The 18,027-nt window shown below is 58.8% G+C and overlaps 1 protein-coding gene across 3 annotated transcripts in view; it reads right to left on the bottom strand.

Moving 5' to 3' along the window:
• The window catches only part of Prdm15 (PR/SET domain 15), a 36,593-nt gene that overhangs the window by 6,093 nt on the left and 12,473 nt on the right, over window positions 1–18,027 (bottom strand). For 2 of the 3 annotated variants that reach the window (XM_076868001.2, XM_076868003.2), the window contains 12 exons: window positions 17,739–17,826; window positions 16,982–17,041; window positions 13,706–13,873; window positions 11,996–12,090; window positions 9,671–9,802; window positions 8,729–8,863; window positions 8,046–8,209; window positions 7,203–7,282; window positions 6,813–6,932; window positions 4,121–4,252; window positions 1,883–1,966; window positions 1,341–1,516 (listed from right to left, as the gene is read on the bottom strand). In XM_076868001.2, the coding sequence (XP_076724116.1) occupies window positions 1,341–1,516; window positions 1,883–1,966; window positions 4,121–4,252; window positions 6,813–6,932; window positions 7,203–7,282; window positions 8,046–8,209; window positions 8,729–8,863; window positions 9,671–9,802; window positions 11,996–12,090; window positions 13,706–13,873; window positions 16,982–17,041; window positions 17,739–17,826 (1,434 nt within the window). The remainder of the gene's footprint in view (window positions 1–1,340; window positions 1,517–1,882; window positions 1,967–4,120; window positions 4,253–6,812; window positions 6,933–7,202; window positions 7,283–8,045; window positions 8,210–8,728; window positions 8,864–9,670; window positions 9,803–11,995; window positions 12,091–13,705; window positions 13,874–16,981; window positions 17,042–17,738; window positions 17,827–18,027) is intronic. The other variant, XM_076868002.2, reaches the window with a different exon arrangement.

The following is an 18,027-nucleotide window of genomic DNA, read 5'->3' as shown; positions in this document are numbered from 1 at the left end:
GCTGCTGGCACCAAGGTGCTCGCTCCTCTCCTGAGTGCACAGCGGCGGCGGGCACCGCGCCCTCCCTCTGCTGCCCCATGACGGGAGCTCTCAGTGAGTGAGACCCCAGAGCCCCTGGTGCCCCGCAGAGCAAGCTGAGCAAGTGAGGTGCAGTGGGCCGGCACCAGACGGCGGCTCCTCGCTCAGAGCACCCTCACCCCCACCTGTCGCTCGGTGGTGGGCGGAGTGCAGCCCCTCCCCTCCCCTCCATCAGCCTGCTGAGCGCTGTCCTCAGCATGTGACACTGGCACTGGGACTTGCGCCCTGTGCCCATGGCTCTCCCACAGCTTGGGTGTGAGTAGCGGGTGAGCGTCTCACCACCAGCCTGCCCCTGCGCATGTTCCTCAGGCTCATTCTGTGATGACTGCACTGATTAGGTCACAAGGAAGGGACACAGCACATAGGACGGAAGACAGAGACTGACGAGGTTACGTGGCCAGATGGGACGGGCTGTGGGAATCACAGCGTCTGGGGGGTTCTGCACTCGGCAGCCCTGCAGGCCCCTGAGGGAAGTAACCCTGGAAATGGAACAGAGGCTCTGGGTGGCTGACGACCGAGGGCGGGCAGGGCGTCTCTGGCCTGTCCTCTGCAGAGGACCCTGTGGCCTTGAGCCTCAAGCAGGTGCTGGGGACCCCTGCGCTCACCCCTCCAGCTCGGGACTAGGGAAGGCTGTGCTGTGTTTCTGGGGCCACGTGAATTCCCTCCCTCAGGGTCTCTCTCCTCTGCACGTGGCCCCGGGCTTTGTCGCGAGGCATCATCACCAGGAATGCTCACGCCGTCTGCCCGCTGGCCTCTGCACTCTCCGACCTACAGAGGCCCTTGAGTGGGTACAGTCTAATGTAGCAATATCTTATTGACTTCTTCGGCCACTTTGGTTGGGAAAGTCTTCCCATTCCAGGAGGTGATGATCATTCACTTGCATTTTCTTCTTTGAAGTGTACCTCGCTGCCGGGCTCCCCCACTGGGCCTGAGCCCCCCACCCCAGCACTCTGACGGTTCCTGTTTTGCACACTATTCACTTCCATGGGAGGAAGCAGGGAGAGGGCGGGCAGGGTGTCCAGCTGGTGTGACCCCAGGGAGAGAACGTTTAGAACTGGTGTGAGTTACCCTGGCCCTCCTCTGTCCTGGCCGTTCGTCCAGCACCTCCTCCTACGCAGGTGCACAACTCAAGGGTATGTGGTCAGGCCCTGTCCCAGGAACTCAGGGTCTCCAGCAAGACAGACCCAGGCACCACAGTGGGGTCCTGCAGAGGGGAGGCACACCCCAGGCCACAGAGGGCGGGGGACGGTCACCAGGCTCACCTCGGGGTGCTTGCGCCGCATGTGCCTGCTCATGGAGGCCCGGGTGGACACCTTGGTCCCGCACAGCTGACAGCTCTGCGCCTCCACCTTGTCATGGGTGAGCTGCACGTGCTTCTGCAGCATGTACTCGGTGACGTACTTCTTGTCACACACGGAGCACGTCCACTGCTTGCCCACTTCTCATGTGTACACAGTCAGGAGGAGAGAGAGGTGCAGGTCACCCGTGGGGCCTTCCCCTGGCCCCAGCTCTGGAGAGCCTGTGCCTGCCAGCCCACTGCTCCTCTTGCGAGAGCAGCCCACCAGGTCAGCCCTGGGGAGCACACGAGGCCTCTCCCCCACAGCGCTGCCCCACCAATACCGGGCGGCTCAAGGCCCCTGTCTGCCCCACAACAGCGCTGCCCCACCAATAAATACTGGGCTCAAGTCGCAGGGGTCTGGCAGGCCATGGGTAGCACTGAGCACCCAGGGGAATACCTGCCTAAGAGCAGCCGTGCCAGCCTCGCCAGCTGGTGCAGCGGAGGGTGTTCCTGCAGACCACCCACCTGTGTGGATGAGCTTGTGGGTCTCCATGGTGTTCCTCTCGCTGAAGGTCTTCCCACACAGCTCACACATAAAGTCTTTGATCCCTGCGGGAAGAGCACGTGAGTCTCACAGGCAGGAAGCACTGAACATAAAGGAGGTCTTGCCCGTGACATAGCCTAGTGTCTGCCTCTGGGGGGAGGGAAATTGCCAGAAGGTGGTAAACAAAAAGTCCTCATTCTCAAACTCAACTCGCTCCCAGAAAACCATGGCTTTAAAATATACCCCTCTAGGGCAATATTTTATATTAAAAAATAAAAAGCAGAAAGGCCTGTCTGAAAACACAGAGGCAGAGCAGCACAAGCATGAAGCAGTGGTAGCTGCTTTAGGGTTAGTTTACTCACCCCACTGAGTCCAGGCAGCACACGAGACACAGGAGAGGAACAGAGGAACCCAGACCAAACGCCAGGAGGGTACAAATCCGCCGAGCCCAAGAGACCACAGCACTGCTGCGGCCAACCACAGTCATCTCTACTATCCGACAGCGCACACCGAAAGACCACTCACCACAATCAAGTGGGATCACCGTGAAGGAGGCAGGACGATTCAGCACATGCAAATCCATACGTGTCGTACGTCACATCAACGGAAGGAAGGGTGAAAAGCACATGAACGTCTTAATAGATCAGAAAAGACATTTCATGGAATTCAACGTTCCTTCAAAATGAAAACCTTGAGCAAAGTTAAGTGTCAAAGGACCCTATCCCAGCACAATAAAGGCCACCTGCGACCAACCCACAGCCAACATCATACCAAACGTGGAAACCGAAAGCATTTCCTCTAAAGCCAGGATCAAGACCAGGGTGTCCTCTCTCAGTGCTCTCATTCAACACAGCACTGGACGTTTCAGCCAGGGTGGTCAGGCAAAAGGAGACACAGAAGGCACGCCAACAGGAAAGGAGGAATTCAAACAATCCTACGCAGAAAAACCTGAAGACCCACTGGAAGGTCTAGAACCGACGAGTGAGCTCAGCGAGGACGCAGCGTGTGAGATCAACACGGAAAATGTGCTGACCGACAACGAACTTGGTCAGAAACCATGAAAGCAATCCCATTCACAGCAGCTATGCGAAGAAGGAGAAGGAGGAGGAAGAGGTGGAGGAGGAAGAGGAGGGGAGGAGGTCGGGGGAGAAGAAGAAAAAGAAAGCCAACCAACCAGCCAACCAAAAACCAAGGAATACACTTAACCATGAAGTGGAAAAAAAACTCTACAAAGAACGTTAACAAACACTGATGTAAGAAATTAAAGAATACACACAAAAAACGGAGACATTCTATGTTCATGGACTGGAGGAATGAATATTGTCAAAATGTCCATCCTATCCAAAGTGTTCAATCCAAGTCCATTGGCACGTCAGACGCTCTTCACAGAACTAGAAGAGAGAATCCCAAACTTCATTTGAAGTGTGAAAGACTACCAAAGCCATCCCGAACAAAAGGCCAAGGCTGGAGGCCTGGCCCTGAGCCACAGGGACAGCAGGTACCAGCCAGAAACACGAGAGGTCAGCAGGACAGAACAGACTCCAGAAACACAGCCACAGTCTACGCCAAATGACTCTGAACAGAGATGCCAAGAACCTGGTTAGAGAGGACAGCCTCTTCAATCAAGGGTGCTGGGAAAGCTGGATAGGGAAGACTCAACCCAACTCCCACCCTGCACGAAAACCAAGTCAAACTCCATCCAAAGCCGAAATGTAAGACCTGAAGCTGAAACTCCTAGAAAACACAGCAGATGTTTCAAGACACTGGTATAGGTACCTGATGAAGGGTGGGCGTCCACATACACGAGGAACTCAAACACTTGACCAAAACCAGTTCATCCAATTAAAACCCAGACGAGTGTGCTGACAGACACAGATGTATGCAAAAATGCTCAATGTCACGAGCCACAGGGACGCCAAACCAAAACTAGAGCGAGACAGAACCCCATGCCAGTGGGAAAGGCTGTCACCCCGAGAACATGAGCAAATGCGGGGAGGATGTGGAAAGGGGGCTCTCCTACACTGTGGGCGCGTCTCTGCCCTCTGCAGTCCCCTGGTGCCCAGAGGGTGACGCGGCCTGGGACCACGGGCCAAACCTATCAGAGACCCACCAGCTCCGGGTGCTCCTGCCTGTGCGCTCAGAGCCAGGTGGGGCCTGGCGCTCACAACAGGGGAGCCTCTGGGGCCACTGGGGGCAGAGGCGGGCGGCGCGGGCCTCACCCGTGTGCCGCTTGTAGTGCTTGAGCATGTTGACCTTCTGCGCGAACTTGCGGTGGCACTCCTTGCACTCATACTCCTTGATGCCCTTGTGCAGCTTCATGTGGTGGCGCAGCGCGTGTTTCGTCTTCATGCCTGGGGACACAGGAGGCCAGGCTGTGCCAGCTGGGCCCTCCAGAGCCCGCTCCAGCTGCCCACACCCTGATGCGGCCTGCCTGTGCGGGGACCTCGGAGGTCTGGGCTCCACCAGCCACAGGACTGGCACCAGCCCAGAGCCACTGGAGACTAACCGCAGCACCAGCTGCTGCAGACGTCCATGACTTACCACCATGACCCAACTGGACAAGTTGGAGAGGGAGGGAGGGGGGTGACCAGGGCTTCCTGCCCATCTTGACAGAATGTTAGTCAAGATGCCAGGACACCACGTGATTGAAATAAGCACCCTCATCTACCTTTAGTGCATGTCAACACAGCCCATCTGAGGGAGCTCATGGGGAGAGGGGCACCCCTGAACAAGGCCTGGGTCGGGGGAGCGAACAATCTCAAACAGCCCAGGACCAGCTGGGTGTACAATGTTGTGCCTGAAACCCCAGCAGGAGCAGCAAGGGCCCGAGGGCAGCTCACACGCCCCGGCTGGCTCACGCACCAGGGCAGACTGTCCAGTCCCACGGGCCCTAAGCTTTAAAAGAAATCAGGTGGGGCTGGGATTGTGGCTCAGTGGTAGAGCGCTCGCCTAGCACGGGCGGGACCCGGGTTTGATCCTCAGCACCACATAAAAATAAAAGGTACTGTGTTGTGTTCATCTACACCTAAAAAAACCAATAAATATTAAAAAAATAAAAAAGAAATCAGGCAATATTTAACTTTTTGATTTGAAAGATCGCTAGGGTAAATTTTTAGGTAAAGAACAAGCAAGCACAACATTTGCTTGTGTTTGCATTGAATGAAAAGAGGGCAAAATGACAATAGCAAATCTGTCATTTTAAACCGCCATAAAAGTGGGGACCCAAATACTGACATGGCAGTCTACCCAAGCCACCTGGAATTCAGGAAGGAAATCAGGAACACAGCATTTACCATGTTTCAAATATCAAAACTTACAACTGCGGCTTTGACCACATGCACTTCTTGCCTTGGGCTCCCCTGGCACACAGGCCCCCGCCAGACCTCCAAGTAGCACGTGGACTCCACCTGGTGTGGTCCTTCTGTCCCCAGGAGGTATCCCTTGCCATGATGGTCTACTGCTGACCCTTCCCATCTCCTGGCTGCCTGAAGCAGGACCCCTTCAGCCAGGTCTGACTAATTTTCTAAAAATTTCAACTTTTGAGGGGTGAGAGAGGAAAGGGGAGGTGACAGCAGGCGAAGGGACTAGAGAGCTTATGGCCATCTGTACCATGCTGCTTTTTTCTTGTTTTTTCTTGGGGAGGGGGCGGGTACTGGGACTTGAACCAAAACATAGGTGCTTTACCACTGAGCTTCATCCCCAGACCTTTTTTTTTTTCTTTTGTGGTGCTGGGGATTGAACCCAGTGCCTTGGGCATGCGAGGCAAGCGCTCTACCAACTGAGCTAGATCCCAGCCACTTAGCATTTTTTTATTTTGACAGGGTCTTGCTAAGTATTGGAGTATCTTGCTAAGTTGATGAGGCTGGCCCTGAATTTGCAGTTCTCCTGTCTCAGCACCCAAAGTTGCTGGGGCTATAGGTACGCACCACTCTGTCGCTTTCTCAGTAAAGAAACCTGTGTGATATTCTTTCCCACAGCCATTCTGGAGGAGGACAAAGCGCAACTCTGCCCTTGTCTATAGCCACCTGGGAGATGGAGGACAATCTCTCTGCAGTTGTGACCTTGCCCACAGCCACCCTGGGAGATGGAGGACAATCTCTCTGCAGCTGTGACCTTGTACACAGCCACCCTGGAGGATGGAGAATATCCTGCAGCTGTGACCTTGCCACGGCCACCCAGAAGGATGGAGGACAACCTCCCATTTTGACCTTACTCTGACCTTGTCCACGGCCAAGCTGGAGGTCAATAAGAGGTGCTGGAGAGGAGGTGGGAGGACCATGTCTCATTCCCTGGTTTCTCTACACTGAATTCTTTCTTACTCTATCAGTGTTTTTCATATGCAATATTAGGGCCCATATGGTGCACAGAATTACTGACATTTGAGTTTTCTTCTGTTCAGTTTTTGTAAAAACCCAAAAAGGAAAACAGTAAAACCATTTATGGACTATGAAATGCTAGAAAGTGCTAATCACAAAGCAAGTGACCTTGGTTTGTCTGGCATCTGAATGGGCTGCCCAGCAGCAGAGCCTGTGGCCTCACCAGAGTGGCCCAAGAATGACCTGACCCCCCCCCCCCCGCCCCGAGTCTTGGGAGGACTCTGAATTTTTCTAGTAGAAAGGGGTCACAACTGCAGCATGCCCCAGGTTCTCCTCCTCCCTCCCGACCTGCATGTCTCCTTAGTGGCTTCTTATCAGCGAGCTGCCTGTATGTCCCGCCGCAGCTCCTGTCTCACGAAGCAGCTGCTCCATACCACTCGCCACGCCTTCCCTTTCTTGTTAAGGGCACCACTGAAGCCCGTGGGTCTCCTGGGGCACCGGTGGCACCCGTATCATTGTGACCTGCCAGTTCCTGCCCCACCTCCTTGGAGAAAGCAGTGGGACCACGAGGCCCCGTCTGGAGCGAGGCGCGCACCTTTCCCACACTCGGCGCACAGGTACTCGCGGATGTTGTCATGCACGCGCATGTGCTCCTTGAGCATGTCCTTCCTGGCGAACGACTTCCCGCACTGCTCGCAGGCGTGGCTTTTCACACCTGCAAGACAAGGCAGCATTTCAAAGGGTGGTGCTGGGATGGGCCACCTCTCCCCAGCCTGCACAGAACTGCCCCGGGGTCCCTGGCCTGAAAAATTCCCCGAGGACATGGAGGGGGCTGGGCCATGAGCACGGGTGGTGGGGGTCGGAGAAACTGGGGGACAGCAGAATGTACTCGGGGGAGGCCAGGGGCTGCCAGGCTCAGGTGCAGGGCGAGCCCTGGCAACCCCAGCACTGCCTGTGAGGCCCCACTCCTGTGGGGCCAGGCTACCTGTGTGGATGAGCTTGTGCCGCTCCAAGTTCCCGATGCTGTTGAAGATCCGCCCACAGATCTCACAGGGGTGAATGTATCTGAAACCAAAGAGGAGCTTCAGAACGCGGCACAAGCTCGAGTGGCCCGTCAGGGAGAGGGCACGCTCCCAACACCTTTACGGGCACAAGTGAGGCAGAAGGTGCCACGTGTGGACAAAGTGGCACATGCTTCACCTCTATGATGGGCGAAACCGTGTGCCCATATCCCTGGGCAGTAGCCCCAGCCCCAGCCCTCGGACAGTGACTGTATTTGGAGATGTGAAGGTAAAATGAGGTCACTGAGATAGCCCTGATCCAATCTAGCTGGTGTCCCCAGAGGAAAAGATCGGGCCAAAGGCACATACAGGGGCTGACCCTGTGAGGAAATGGGGTTGGGGGACACCACTGGCCAGTCCAGGAGAGAGGCCAGGGGACAAGCCCGTGACTCCTTGGCCTCCAGGGCAGAGCGGAGGCTGTCTGCTGCGTTGACCCCCAGTCTGCACTGGGTCACAGGTGCCCTGGGAGACCAGGCTAGCCTGCAGGCAGCATGTCCCTCGCTCGCCACACAGCCCTGATCACGTGCCACGTGCCAGAGCTGGGGCTGGCACCAGGGAAACCGAATCACTGGTAGGAACGGGCTTCACGTCGTCCTTCAGCTGGGCTGAGAACTGGGCTACTTCTCTTCGAAAGTCCCACTGGGGAGGCGAGGGTGAGGCCTGGGTGGATGGGCACCCAGAGCCCTGGCGCAGAGTTGGCCGAGCACCCTGCCCTGCCTCGCTGCCCACACCCACTGCACTGCGGGGCTGCAAGCTGGGAGCCTCACTTCTGCACGTTGGGGTCGGGCAGGTTCTCGCGGTGGATGACCATGTGGGCGTGGTAGGTGGCCTTGAGGGCGAAGCGCCGGTGGCAGGTGCTGCAGCCGTAGCCCTTCTCCTTGTGCACCTCCATGATGTGCTTCAGGTACTCCTTCCCGCGGCCGAAGGTGAGCTGCGGGGCAGGCCGACCGCTGACACCCCAGGCTCTGGGCCTCTGCTTCGCCAGAGGTCACCAGGCCCCATAGGGACCGTACTGTGCGGGGCAAAGGACACCCAGGGGCTGGTAGGAGCTGCACATTCCTGGCAGGGGTGCCTGCCGGGTGGCTGTCACCTGCACAAGCTGACAAAAACTCAGGTGGGGTCCCCGGAAGTGAGCTGCCTCCCTTTAAGAGGCCTCCTCTGAGCACAGGGGAGACCTGGAAGGGCTTCAGGATGGAGCGGGGAGAGCGACAGAGGGAGCCTTGCCTGGGCCAGCGCGCCTGTCCTACCCTGCTCAGCACTGCCTGTGTAGGTGCAGGGGACCTGGTGCTGGGCTCTGCAGGGCTGTGAGCCCAGTCCCCCTCCCTGGGCCCGGGAGACCTGGCCTTTAGAGGCAGGCCCCTCCCACGCTCGCACGGGTGCCCTGGGGTCCCTGCAGCGCCACAGCTGGGAGTCACCTCCTGGGCGTCTCAAGGGTGGCTGGCCCGAGTACCTGGCACCTCTTGCAGCTGTACTTGTGGGGCTCCGAGTCCGCGCTCTCGTCGGAGTTGTCATCGTTCTCCTCTGAGGAGATGCCGATCTTGCCGATGAACTCCTCCCGCTGGTGGTCGTCCATGAGCGCAATGTCCTGGGGAAGCCACATTCCTGCCTCACGCGTGCCCAGCTCTGCCCGGCACGTTCAAGGCTGATGAGCCAGGCCTGAGGCACTACCTTGCTACGTCCGAGGACCCTGGGCCTGCCGGTCCCCGTGGCCGCGGCCACCCGCCCACGGCCTGGGGTGCTATGCTCTCCTGCCCCGCCTTCTCACCCCCTCTCCAAGGCCCAGAGAATCCACCTCATGCCCAGGGCAGAGCTGGTGGAGGCTTCCCAAGTCGGCCCGGGCGCTCCCCAGCACGCTGGGCCTTTGGTTCCAACTGCTATTTCCTCCTTTGTCTCTGGGGTCAGTTCTTCTGTGGCCTGAATCACAACAAGGCCACCCTCCAAGGAGGGAGGGACAGAGCACCACCCACATGCTACTCTCCCCAGTCAGGCCCACACCGAGGAGCCGCACTTCAAGCCCGCAGCTGGACCGTGTCGCTAGCTAATGCAGGCATGGAAGCCTGAAAAGATTCACGGTGGCCATGCTGACAATCATTTTGGGGGACAGTGATGGTCTGAATGTCTGCACCCCTCAAATTCATGTGCTGAAACCTCAGCCCCAAGATTACGGTGCCGGGCATTGGGCCTCCAAGGTGACAAGGCCGCCAGGGTACGTCCCTTGCGACTGGGACTGGTCTCCTGCAGTACGCCCTGAAAGCTCCCCCCACCAGGTGAGGACACCGCGGACAGCAGCCTCGGCCCTCGCCACCGACTCTGTTAGCACAGCTGCAGCTAAGATGCTGGCCCGGGGCCTGGCACGCTGTGCGTCACTGGGAAGCTGGCGCATGCCTGACACCTTGAAGTGGACGTGGATGTGGTCCCTGAGTACGTCCACGCGGAAGAACTTGCGCCCGCAGATCTCACAGGTGTACTTCTTGTCGCCGTGGGTCAGCAGGTGCTTGTTCATGTTGCTGCGGCAGGAGAATACCTGGGGGCAGAGGGGCCGCGCCGTGGGGAGGTGAGGGCTGTGCCCACGGCACACAGAGCAGACTGTCACCTCGGCCCACAAAACACAGGGCGATGTCTCCTAGACTCTAAGCCCCAACAACTCAAGTGTGAGAACCGCACGCCATCCCTGGCACTGGAGCAGGGTGACCCACTGTTTGGATCCCTGCTCACGCCACAGTCCAGAAAGGGCCCAGGCCCGTCCTCACTGTGGCTCCAGCTGCTCGAGAGCTTCCACGGGCACTAAGTGTTTTGCTAGCGTGGCCCCAACCAAAAGGCCAGCGAGTCAGAAACAGTGCAGCTTTGGGAAGGCGGGTGTCAGAGAAGGACCACCCTCAGTGAGTGTGCGGGGCTCCTGCACACTCGCCCCACATCCCTGCTGTCCTGGCCTTCCCAGTGTGGTAATGTCCATAGCACACCCATCCCCAGGGTCACCTCTGTGGAAGCCCCTCTGCCCACCGACGGAGGGGTAGACAAGGCAGGCAGCTGAGTGTCTCCACCTGGATGGCGTTCCCGGTGGTAGGTAACCGTGCAGGTGTCTGGAGGCACCTGCCTGCCCAGCTTGTGCTTGCCCCTAGCTCTGCACCCTCCCACTCTGGACCAGACACCAAATCTTTGCTGTAGTTCAGGTTCATGGGGACACCGAGGCCACACTGCACAGTCCCATGAGCTTTGCCTTGCTCTGAGGTTTAAAAAAAAATCAGAAAATCTCATATAAAAACATGGATTTCCATTTTTCCCTGAAAAGGTCAAAAGACCTAGCATTGGTGCCACATGCTGGCAGGCAGGGACCACCAGTGTGAAGAGACCTGTGTCCCCAGGGCTGGGGCGCCTGGCATGTGACTGCCGCAGGAGCCAGCACCAGGTGCTTCACGTGAGCCGTGTGGCTGTGACAGGTCCAGGAACGCCCCCTCCTCTTGGTGACTCCCAAGACCACTGGGTGACAGTGGTGCCATGTGGGAACCTCTCTGGGCAGCTCCACTGCGGCACCTGCCTGGATGCTACGAGGACACGAGTCCTCTGAGGAACAGTCGGCAACACCCAGGGAGTGGACATTGGGCCAACACAAGCAGCAGCATCCTTCTCCAAACCAGATTCTCATCTGCAAGAAATGGGCCGTGCCCCCACGGCAGCCCGTGCGGTGGTGGCAGCCCACGCGGTGGTGGCAGCCCGCGCGGTGGTGGCAGCCCACGCGGTGGTGGCAGCCCTCGCGATGGTGGCAGCCCGCAGGATGGGTTCTGAGCAGCAGACGCACGTCCCTAGACACCAGGTCACACAAGAGCAGCCACTCTGGGCACGGGGGGACTGCTCATATGGAGGGTGTCACTTGCTGTCTGGATGTCAGGTGTCCCCAAAGCTCCTGCTGATGCAGGAAAGTGCAGAGGTGAATCGGCTACACTGTGAAGGCTGTGACCCAAGAAGTCCAGCCCAGCCTGGAACTGCTGGCAACTGCTGACAGGTGGGGCGTGGCTGGGGGGGTCACTGGCAGCCCTGGAAGGGGGCCTCTTCCCCAGCCCCTCTGCTCCCAACCTGCCAAGAACCAAGCGGCTTTCCTCCACTGGGCCCTTCCACCATGATGTCCCGCCTCTCCTGGGCCCAGCAGTGGAGTTGGCATCTATGGGCTGAGACCTCTGAAACTGTGAGCCCCAAACCAACCTTTCTTCTTCTAAGTTGTTCTTATCAGGTATTTTGGTCACAGCAACAAAAAGCTAACCACAGCCATCACCATGGAGGGTCATCTGTAGCCCTGCCTCAGGAGTGGTCACCAAGAATGGCTCATCTCTCCCTTAGAAAAGGTGGCCTGCCTTTTCTGGGCAGGGGAGACCAGCAGGACACGCTACATAAAGCTCTGTGACCTCCCACTTCCTTTGGTGCCCAGGCCAGGTCCTACCACAAGGACGAGATCTAAGGAGTGGGAGCCACAGAGCAGCGCGGGTGAAGCTCACTGCAGGGGGGAAGGGCTCCAGAGGAACAAGTGCGGCCTCAGCACATTCACTGGAAACCCATCCTCGGTGGCAGAGACCGAACGGCAGGTGCGGGGTGAGAGGAGAGCTGTTAGACCCGAGCAGGGGTCGCCGCCCTCAAAACTCCCCGAGGTGCTTGGGCCAGGCAGCCCTGGGCCGTAGTCAGGAAGCCGCGCCCGCCCTCACGGCCCCATGCCCCTCGCAGACATTACCTTGCCACACACCGGGCATCCGGAGGGCTCCTTCTTGTAGCGCACCAGGCTTTCCCCGCCAGCCTCCAAGTCCTCTCTCTTCACCCGCCGCACTCCTGAAATCCCCGAAACCCCCACCAGGCAGAGTGAGCACACAAGGAGCAGGTGGGGTGGAGCACGGCCGGCCCTCCCAGCTGGACAGCGGGCAGGAATGCCCTCAGAGGACAGACCAGCTGCCTACACACCGGGCACTAGCAGCAAACAGCAGCTCCTGGGGAAGGAAGAGTGGTGCGCTGCCCGCGGGACTGGCAAGGGCCTCACACCCAAGGCTGCAGAGCTTGGGCACCCAGCGCTGGGCCTCGGCACACAGCTGCGGTGCTCTTGTGCCAGCACCTGATCTGAAAGCTCGAGGCCGAGCGAGTCCTGCAGATGGCTGTAAGCAGGCAGACTTTCATTTTTTTATTAAAAAGACACTAATTTTCATGTCTTCCAACTAAAATCAGTCAGATCAGGATCAGAATTTAAAAGTCAGCAGGTAATAAAATCTCTGGTTTAAGAAAAAGTCTTCAAGACCAGGGTTAAAACAGACTTTTTTGCCAGGTATGGTAGCACATGCCTCAGCAATTTGGGAGGCCAAGGCAGGAGGATTTAAGTTTGAGGCCAGTCTTAGTAACTTAGCGAGGCCCTAGGCAACTTAGCAAGACCCTATCTCAAAATAAAAAATAAAAAAAGGCTGGGGATGTAGCTCAATGGTAAAGCACACCTGGATTCAATACCCAGTATTAAAGAATAAACAAAACAGACTTTAGAGGCACTGTGACATTTAATTGAGGTCCCAATATTTGGGAGGCTGGGGCAGGAGAGCAGCTGGAGCCCAGGGGTTCAAAACAACATGAAATTCAAGTCAGAGCTCATGTGAAACAGGTCATTTCTCAACCAGAGAGAAACACGTCCTTGGGTCCTCAGGTCTTGAGCCATGGGCAGAGCCAGCGCGTACGCATCAGGCAGAGTCCAGAAGGCTCCAGGGCACAAAGGTGCTCACGAGGGCAGCTGCCCCTGGGACTGCAGGAGCGAAAACAGTGAAAACACGCGACGTCTGGGACAGGCCTCGGAGCCCTCAGGTCACCCTGGGGTTCCCCCAACCAGCAGCAGCTGCAGGGCGCACAGGGCTCTTCCTAGGCTGCGGCGGCTGGGCGACTGCTCCGCCCCCGGCCCAGCTCCCTTGGTCCCATTTACCCTGCTGCTGCCTCCAGGGTCCAGACTGGCCCTGTGGATGGCCCTTGTCTGGCTCTTTGAGCCCTCTGTGAGGACGGACAGCCCCAGGCCAGTTGTGCTGGTGACCACGAAGGCACAGAGTGTGAGGAATGAGGGATGACTGTGGCCCCCCAACAGTGCCCAGCAGCTCTCTGCGCTGCAGTCTGCTGAGAGCCCACCGTGCACCTGATGTCCAGCTCCTCTGACCTGCTGTCCCACTGAAAGCATTGTCACACAATGTTGTAAAAACCTTTAGGAAATTCTTCTACTGACCACAAGGGTCCTCTGAGTCTCTCCAGGGCTCCTCCCGATCGCTTATAACACCACCCCCACTCCTTGGGCTCTACGTGCTGGCTGGGCCTGAGGAGCCACGAGGCGGGCAGCGGGCATTTTCGGGCACTGCCTAACCGCTTCCATGGAGGCGGCAGGACGACGCTGTGGCCCCCAGCCCTCCCTTCCCAGGTGCCTGCGGCCCACCTTCCAGGTGCCGCCTCTGGTGGTCCAGCATGACGTCCTTGCGGTAGAACATCTTGCTGCAGACCTCGCAGGCGAACTTCTTGTCCCCATGCTTCTTCTTGTGCTTGGAGAGGTTGCTGTTGGTGGAGAAGAATCTGAAACACATCTCACATTGGAACGTCTTGTCATCTGTCCAGAGAGCAAACACACACACAAGGATCCGGGTGAATAACTCCTGGCCCAGGCTCAGCGTGTGTCTTGGTGCTAGAGAAGGGCAGGGCTGGGGCAGGAGACTGCCCAGCACGCGGGCCTCTCCACGCTGGACACACGGTGAGCGCGTGCGCCCCACAGCCCTCCTCCTTCCCAAAACTCGAGCCCCCCAGCCTGCACCCTCAGCTTGTCTACCTGTACCACCCAGACCCCAGGGGGCTGTCCTCCCCCTCGAGGCTCAGCCCACCTGCCCCCCACGGCACCCTCCACAGGCTCCTTCCCCACCACACAGCGCCTCAGAGTTCTCCACTGTCCACAAACTGCCTCCTAGTTCTAGGTCTCCTTTTAGTGGACAAATCACACCAACACACACTCCCCACACTCTCCAAGCCCCCAGCGTTACCCACACCCTGTGCCCTGGGTCCTAAATCTAGTCCCTTCTTGAAGGTAGCCCATCAAACAGAGAGGTCCTACCCCTCAGCTCCTGAGTTGCTTCATGCCATCTCTGTCCCGTGGCACCCTCCCTCCCTCCACGTACAGGGCCCTGGCTCCTCTCAGCGAGCCCTGCAGAGCTGCCCTCCTCCCTATGCTGCAGCGCAGTGGACCTGACGCGGGTAACACAGGTGTGTGACACAGGGGTCATCTCCCTTCTCCGGAGTGACGCACCAGGCTCCAGCCCACTGACCAATTCCCACACAATATGTGTTGCCAGGCACGTCCCTGAGGCCACAGGAAGAGCCACTGTGCTCTGCTGCCCCCTGTGCTGGCCCTGCCTGCTGCACTGGAGCCACCATGGACCCAGGTGCTCTCAGGGCTGACGTCTGAGCTGGGTCACCTGCCCTGGGCCCTGGGGATGCAGAGTAACATCCTGGCCTCTACCCACTAGATGCTGCATTCCCGCTGGCCCCAGGCAGCTGTGACGCCCGAGATGCCTCAGACACTGCCCCTGCCCCCTGCAGCTGAGGCCTGCTGGCCAGGACGTCTTTAGCTTCACTCAGGTGGCTCCAGCGTGCACCTAGGGAGGGAAGACCACACGCACCCAGGGTCACGCAGCCGCCCTCTCACCCCAGCAGGTAAAGGCACGAAGACAAGCCCTCTGACTTGGGAGCCGAGGGGAGGGGACAGTGGGGACAGCAATGTCTCTGTGGGCTCCATGCCCAGCAGGACAGCAGGGCTGCAGGCCCTGCATGAGGCCTCCGCCACCCGGGCCAGGAGAAGCTGTCAGGAGGACACTAGGCAGCCTCCCTTCCCCGCCATCACATTCATGGTTAAGCTGGTCCCTCTCGAGGCGATGCGCGGTTTCTTTGTGGCCCAGTACTGGAAAGCTTTGCCCCCTTCGGGGCCTGCTGCACGTGCACACTCATGCACCCCCTGTAGGACGCGTGTGCCCGCGACATGCAGCATTTTCACCATTGTTTCCAAGGGTGCTCGGAGTTCTACCTGGTTCATCTACCGTGACTCCGCGATACCTGGTACTGCAGGTGACTCAGCAACTCACTCCTCAGTGGTGCAAGTTACCTTCCATTCACTTCCTAAATATGCATCCTCAGGAATGGGTACGCTAGGGACCCGCTGCTGTGAGACTTTGTGAGTCACATTTGTAGGTTGTTCCATTAAATTACCAAAGACCCCCCCACACCTGGGCCTGCTGAGCAGCCCAGGGGAGCCTTCTTCATGGCAGTGCTGAGCAGCCCAGGTAAGCCTCTTTCAGCAGAGGGCTCGCTAATCTGGGGGCCTGGCACCCTGGGACACAACAGTGCTGCGCTGGGCTACAGCATTCTCTGTCCCAGCTTTGGAAAGAGACCCCCACTTCAAACCATCCCCTGAGCCCACAGTGGCCTGTGCTCAGTGAGGGCAGAGCTGGGGCAGAGCCGTCTGGACGCCCCCTCCTGACCCCCACACATGGAACCCAGACAGGCTCCGTGTCCCAACATCCATCCCTGCCCCAACGACCCCACTGCCAGGGAGGTCCACGCTTATGAGGTAATAAATGCAGCACTGAGGACAGATGCCTGGGGCCTGGGAAGGGTGCACCTGAGGGGGACGTGGACTGCTAGGAGCCACCCTCTCAGAAAATGAGGGTCCCCCTGTGCCCGAGGACAGGACGTGCTCCTCTGCTGCTCCCTAGCACCCTCTTCAGGTCAAAGACAGCAGTGAACACAGATAAGACAGCAACACCAGTCATAGCACAGGGACACAGGGACCCAGGGGACCCAGGAGGACACAAAGATGGGCCTGCCGGGCAGCTTGTGAAAATCCTGCCAACCCCGTCCTCAGACTTTCCCTCACTGGACAAATCTGAGCTCAATGGTGGGAGGGATGTGCGTTCCCCTAGGGCAGCACCCCAGAAGGCCAAGGGCACAGAGTCTTGCAGATGAGCAGACCACAGGCCGCCTTCCATTTCAGCCTTGGCTCGAACCTTGGAAACAGAGCCTCCAAGGAGGAGAGCTGCCCGCTGCCCACCTGCCCTGTCCTTTCTACACAGCCCACAGAGACAAGGTCGGGCTCAGCGGAACTCTGAGCTGGCAGGTATCTGCTACTGCTCTGGTCACCTTGCTTCATCGGGTGCAGAAAAACAGTTAGGAGAGGACAGCGTCTCTTTCCCAGGCCTGCCTGGCCAGTAGCAGAGTGAAGCTGGCCTGTCTGCCTGCCCGGTGCGTGCAGAGCAGGGACATGAGGCTGAGGCCTGCCAGGCCCTGGCACACCTGAGAAGGGGGCTTTGAGTCAGGATGCAGCATGCTGGACGTTCACCCGGAAGCTTCTGGAGGCTGCACCTGCCCCAGACAAGAATACTCCAGGTGCAAAGGCCCAGAGAACATGGCCCCGCTGCCCTGCTCAGCCTGACGCAGCAAGGAAGGCGCCCTGGGCCCAGGCAGAGGGGACAGGCCATGGTCTCAAAGCAGAGTCTTCAAAACAGAAGAAACACACAGACAGACAAATGGGGAAGAGCGGCAGACACAGGAAGGACAGCCCGGCTGGGCAACAGGGCTCAGAGACACGGCGGCTGGCCAGCACCCCAGCGAGGGCTCAAAGGGAGGCGCGGACGGACAGCACGACCAACAAGAACAGGTGGGGTTGAGGGCTAACCTGGTAGGTCTCTAAGCCGATTGCCACCGGTCCCCCCCTCTCCCGGGTTTGCTATGAGTCCTAGAGAGAGGGAGAACACAAAGCAACAGTGACCCTCCCTCCAGCTTCCTCTGGTCTGCCCACTACTTGGGCCTCCACTGGGGCAACTGGGGGAAGCAGGGCTCCCCCACCCAGTGGGGTGCAGCCAGGCAGGACAGGTGCGCGCTGGTCCCACAGCGTGGCTTCCCTCCTCACGGACGTGCCTCTACATTCACGTTTCACGGCTGCTGTGAGCACAGCCTGAGGTGTCCGCCAGGGAGGCCGCCTCCCCAGCACAGGCTCCGCGGAGCACAGAGCTTCCAGCCTCTCACGACAATCACACGGTTTCGCTCTCCTTTTGGGGACTGGTAGACAGAGCAGGCTCAGAACCAAGTGACCTGGGCAGGGAGGCAGCAAAGCCCTCTGCTGGGTGCCAGCAGGGACACAGGCGAGACAACGGGTGGAAACTGTCCCACAGGCGCGGGGCCCTCTCTTCCCAAGCCCTGTCCCCACCTTCCCGTTTCTCTCAGGGGCCCCAGGAGCACAGGAAAGGACACACATCCTCTCTGGCACGAGCACTTCTGACCTATCTCCAGAGTAAGTGGGGACTGCACCCAGGCAGAAGGAGCGGGAGGCCCAGCTAGCTGCTCGCTGCTCAGCTCGGCCTCGCTTCTGAGGCTCAGCCTCTGCCCTGCTGAGCACAGGCCACATGGGATGGGACAGCCCCGCGCAGCCTCACCTGTCCGGCAGTTGTGAAACTCCAGTGCGCTCTCCATGCGGAAGGTCTTCCCACAGGTGCCACAGCGGTACCGGTACTCGCCGTCCACCTGGTTGAGGAGACACGTCAGCAAGGGAGGCCCACACGTGGGGCCAGACCACTCCCTCCTGGGCTAGCTATGCCACAGCCCTTCTCTCCTACTCCACCTAGGGGCTGACCAGCAGCCCTAGAGAACCATGCTGGGAAACCAAACTCCAAGCACCCACCACTCCTCCCCACGCCCCGCCGACATCTACCAGGCTGGGCAGCT

This window comes from Callospermophilus lateralis, chromosome 10 (assembly GCF_048772815.1).
Source record: "Callospermophilus lateralis isolate mCalLat2 chromosome 10, mCalLat2.hap1, whole genome shotgun sequence".
NCBI classification, from domain to species: domain Eukaryota; kingdom Metazoa; phylum Chordata; class Mammalia; order Rodentia; family Sciuridae; genus Callospermophilus; species Callospermophilus lateralis.
This window is presented reverse-complemented; position numbering and strand designations above follow the sequence as displayed.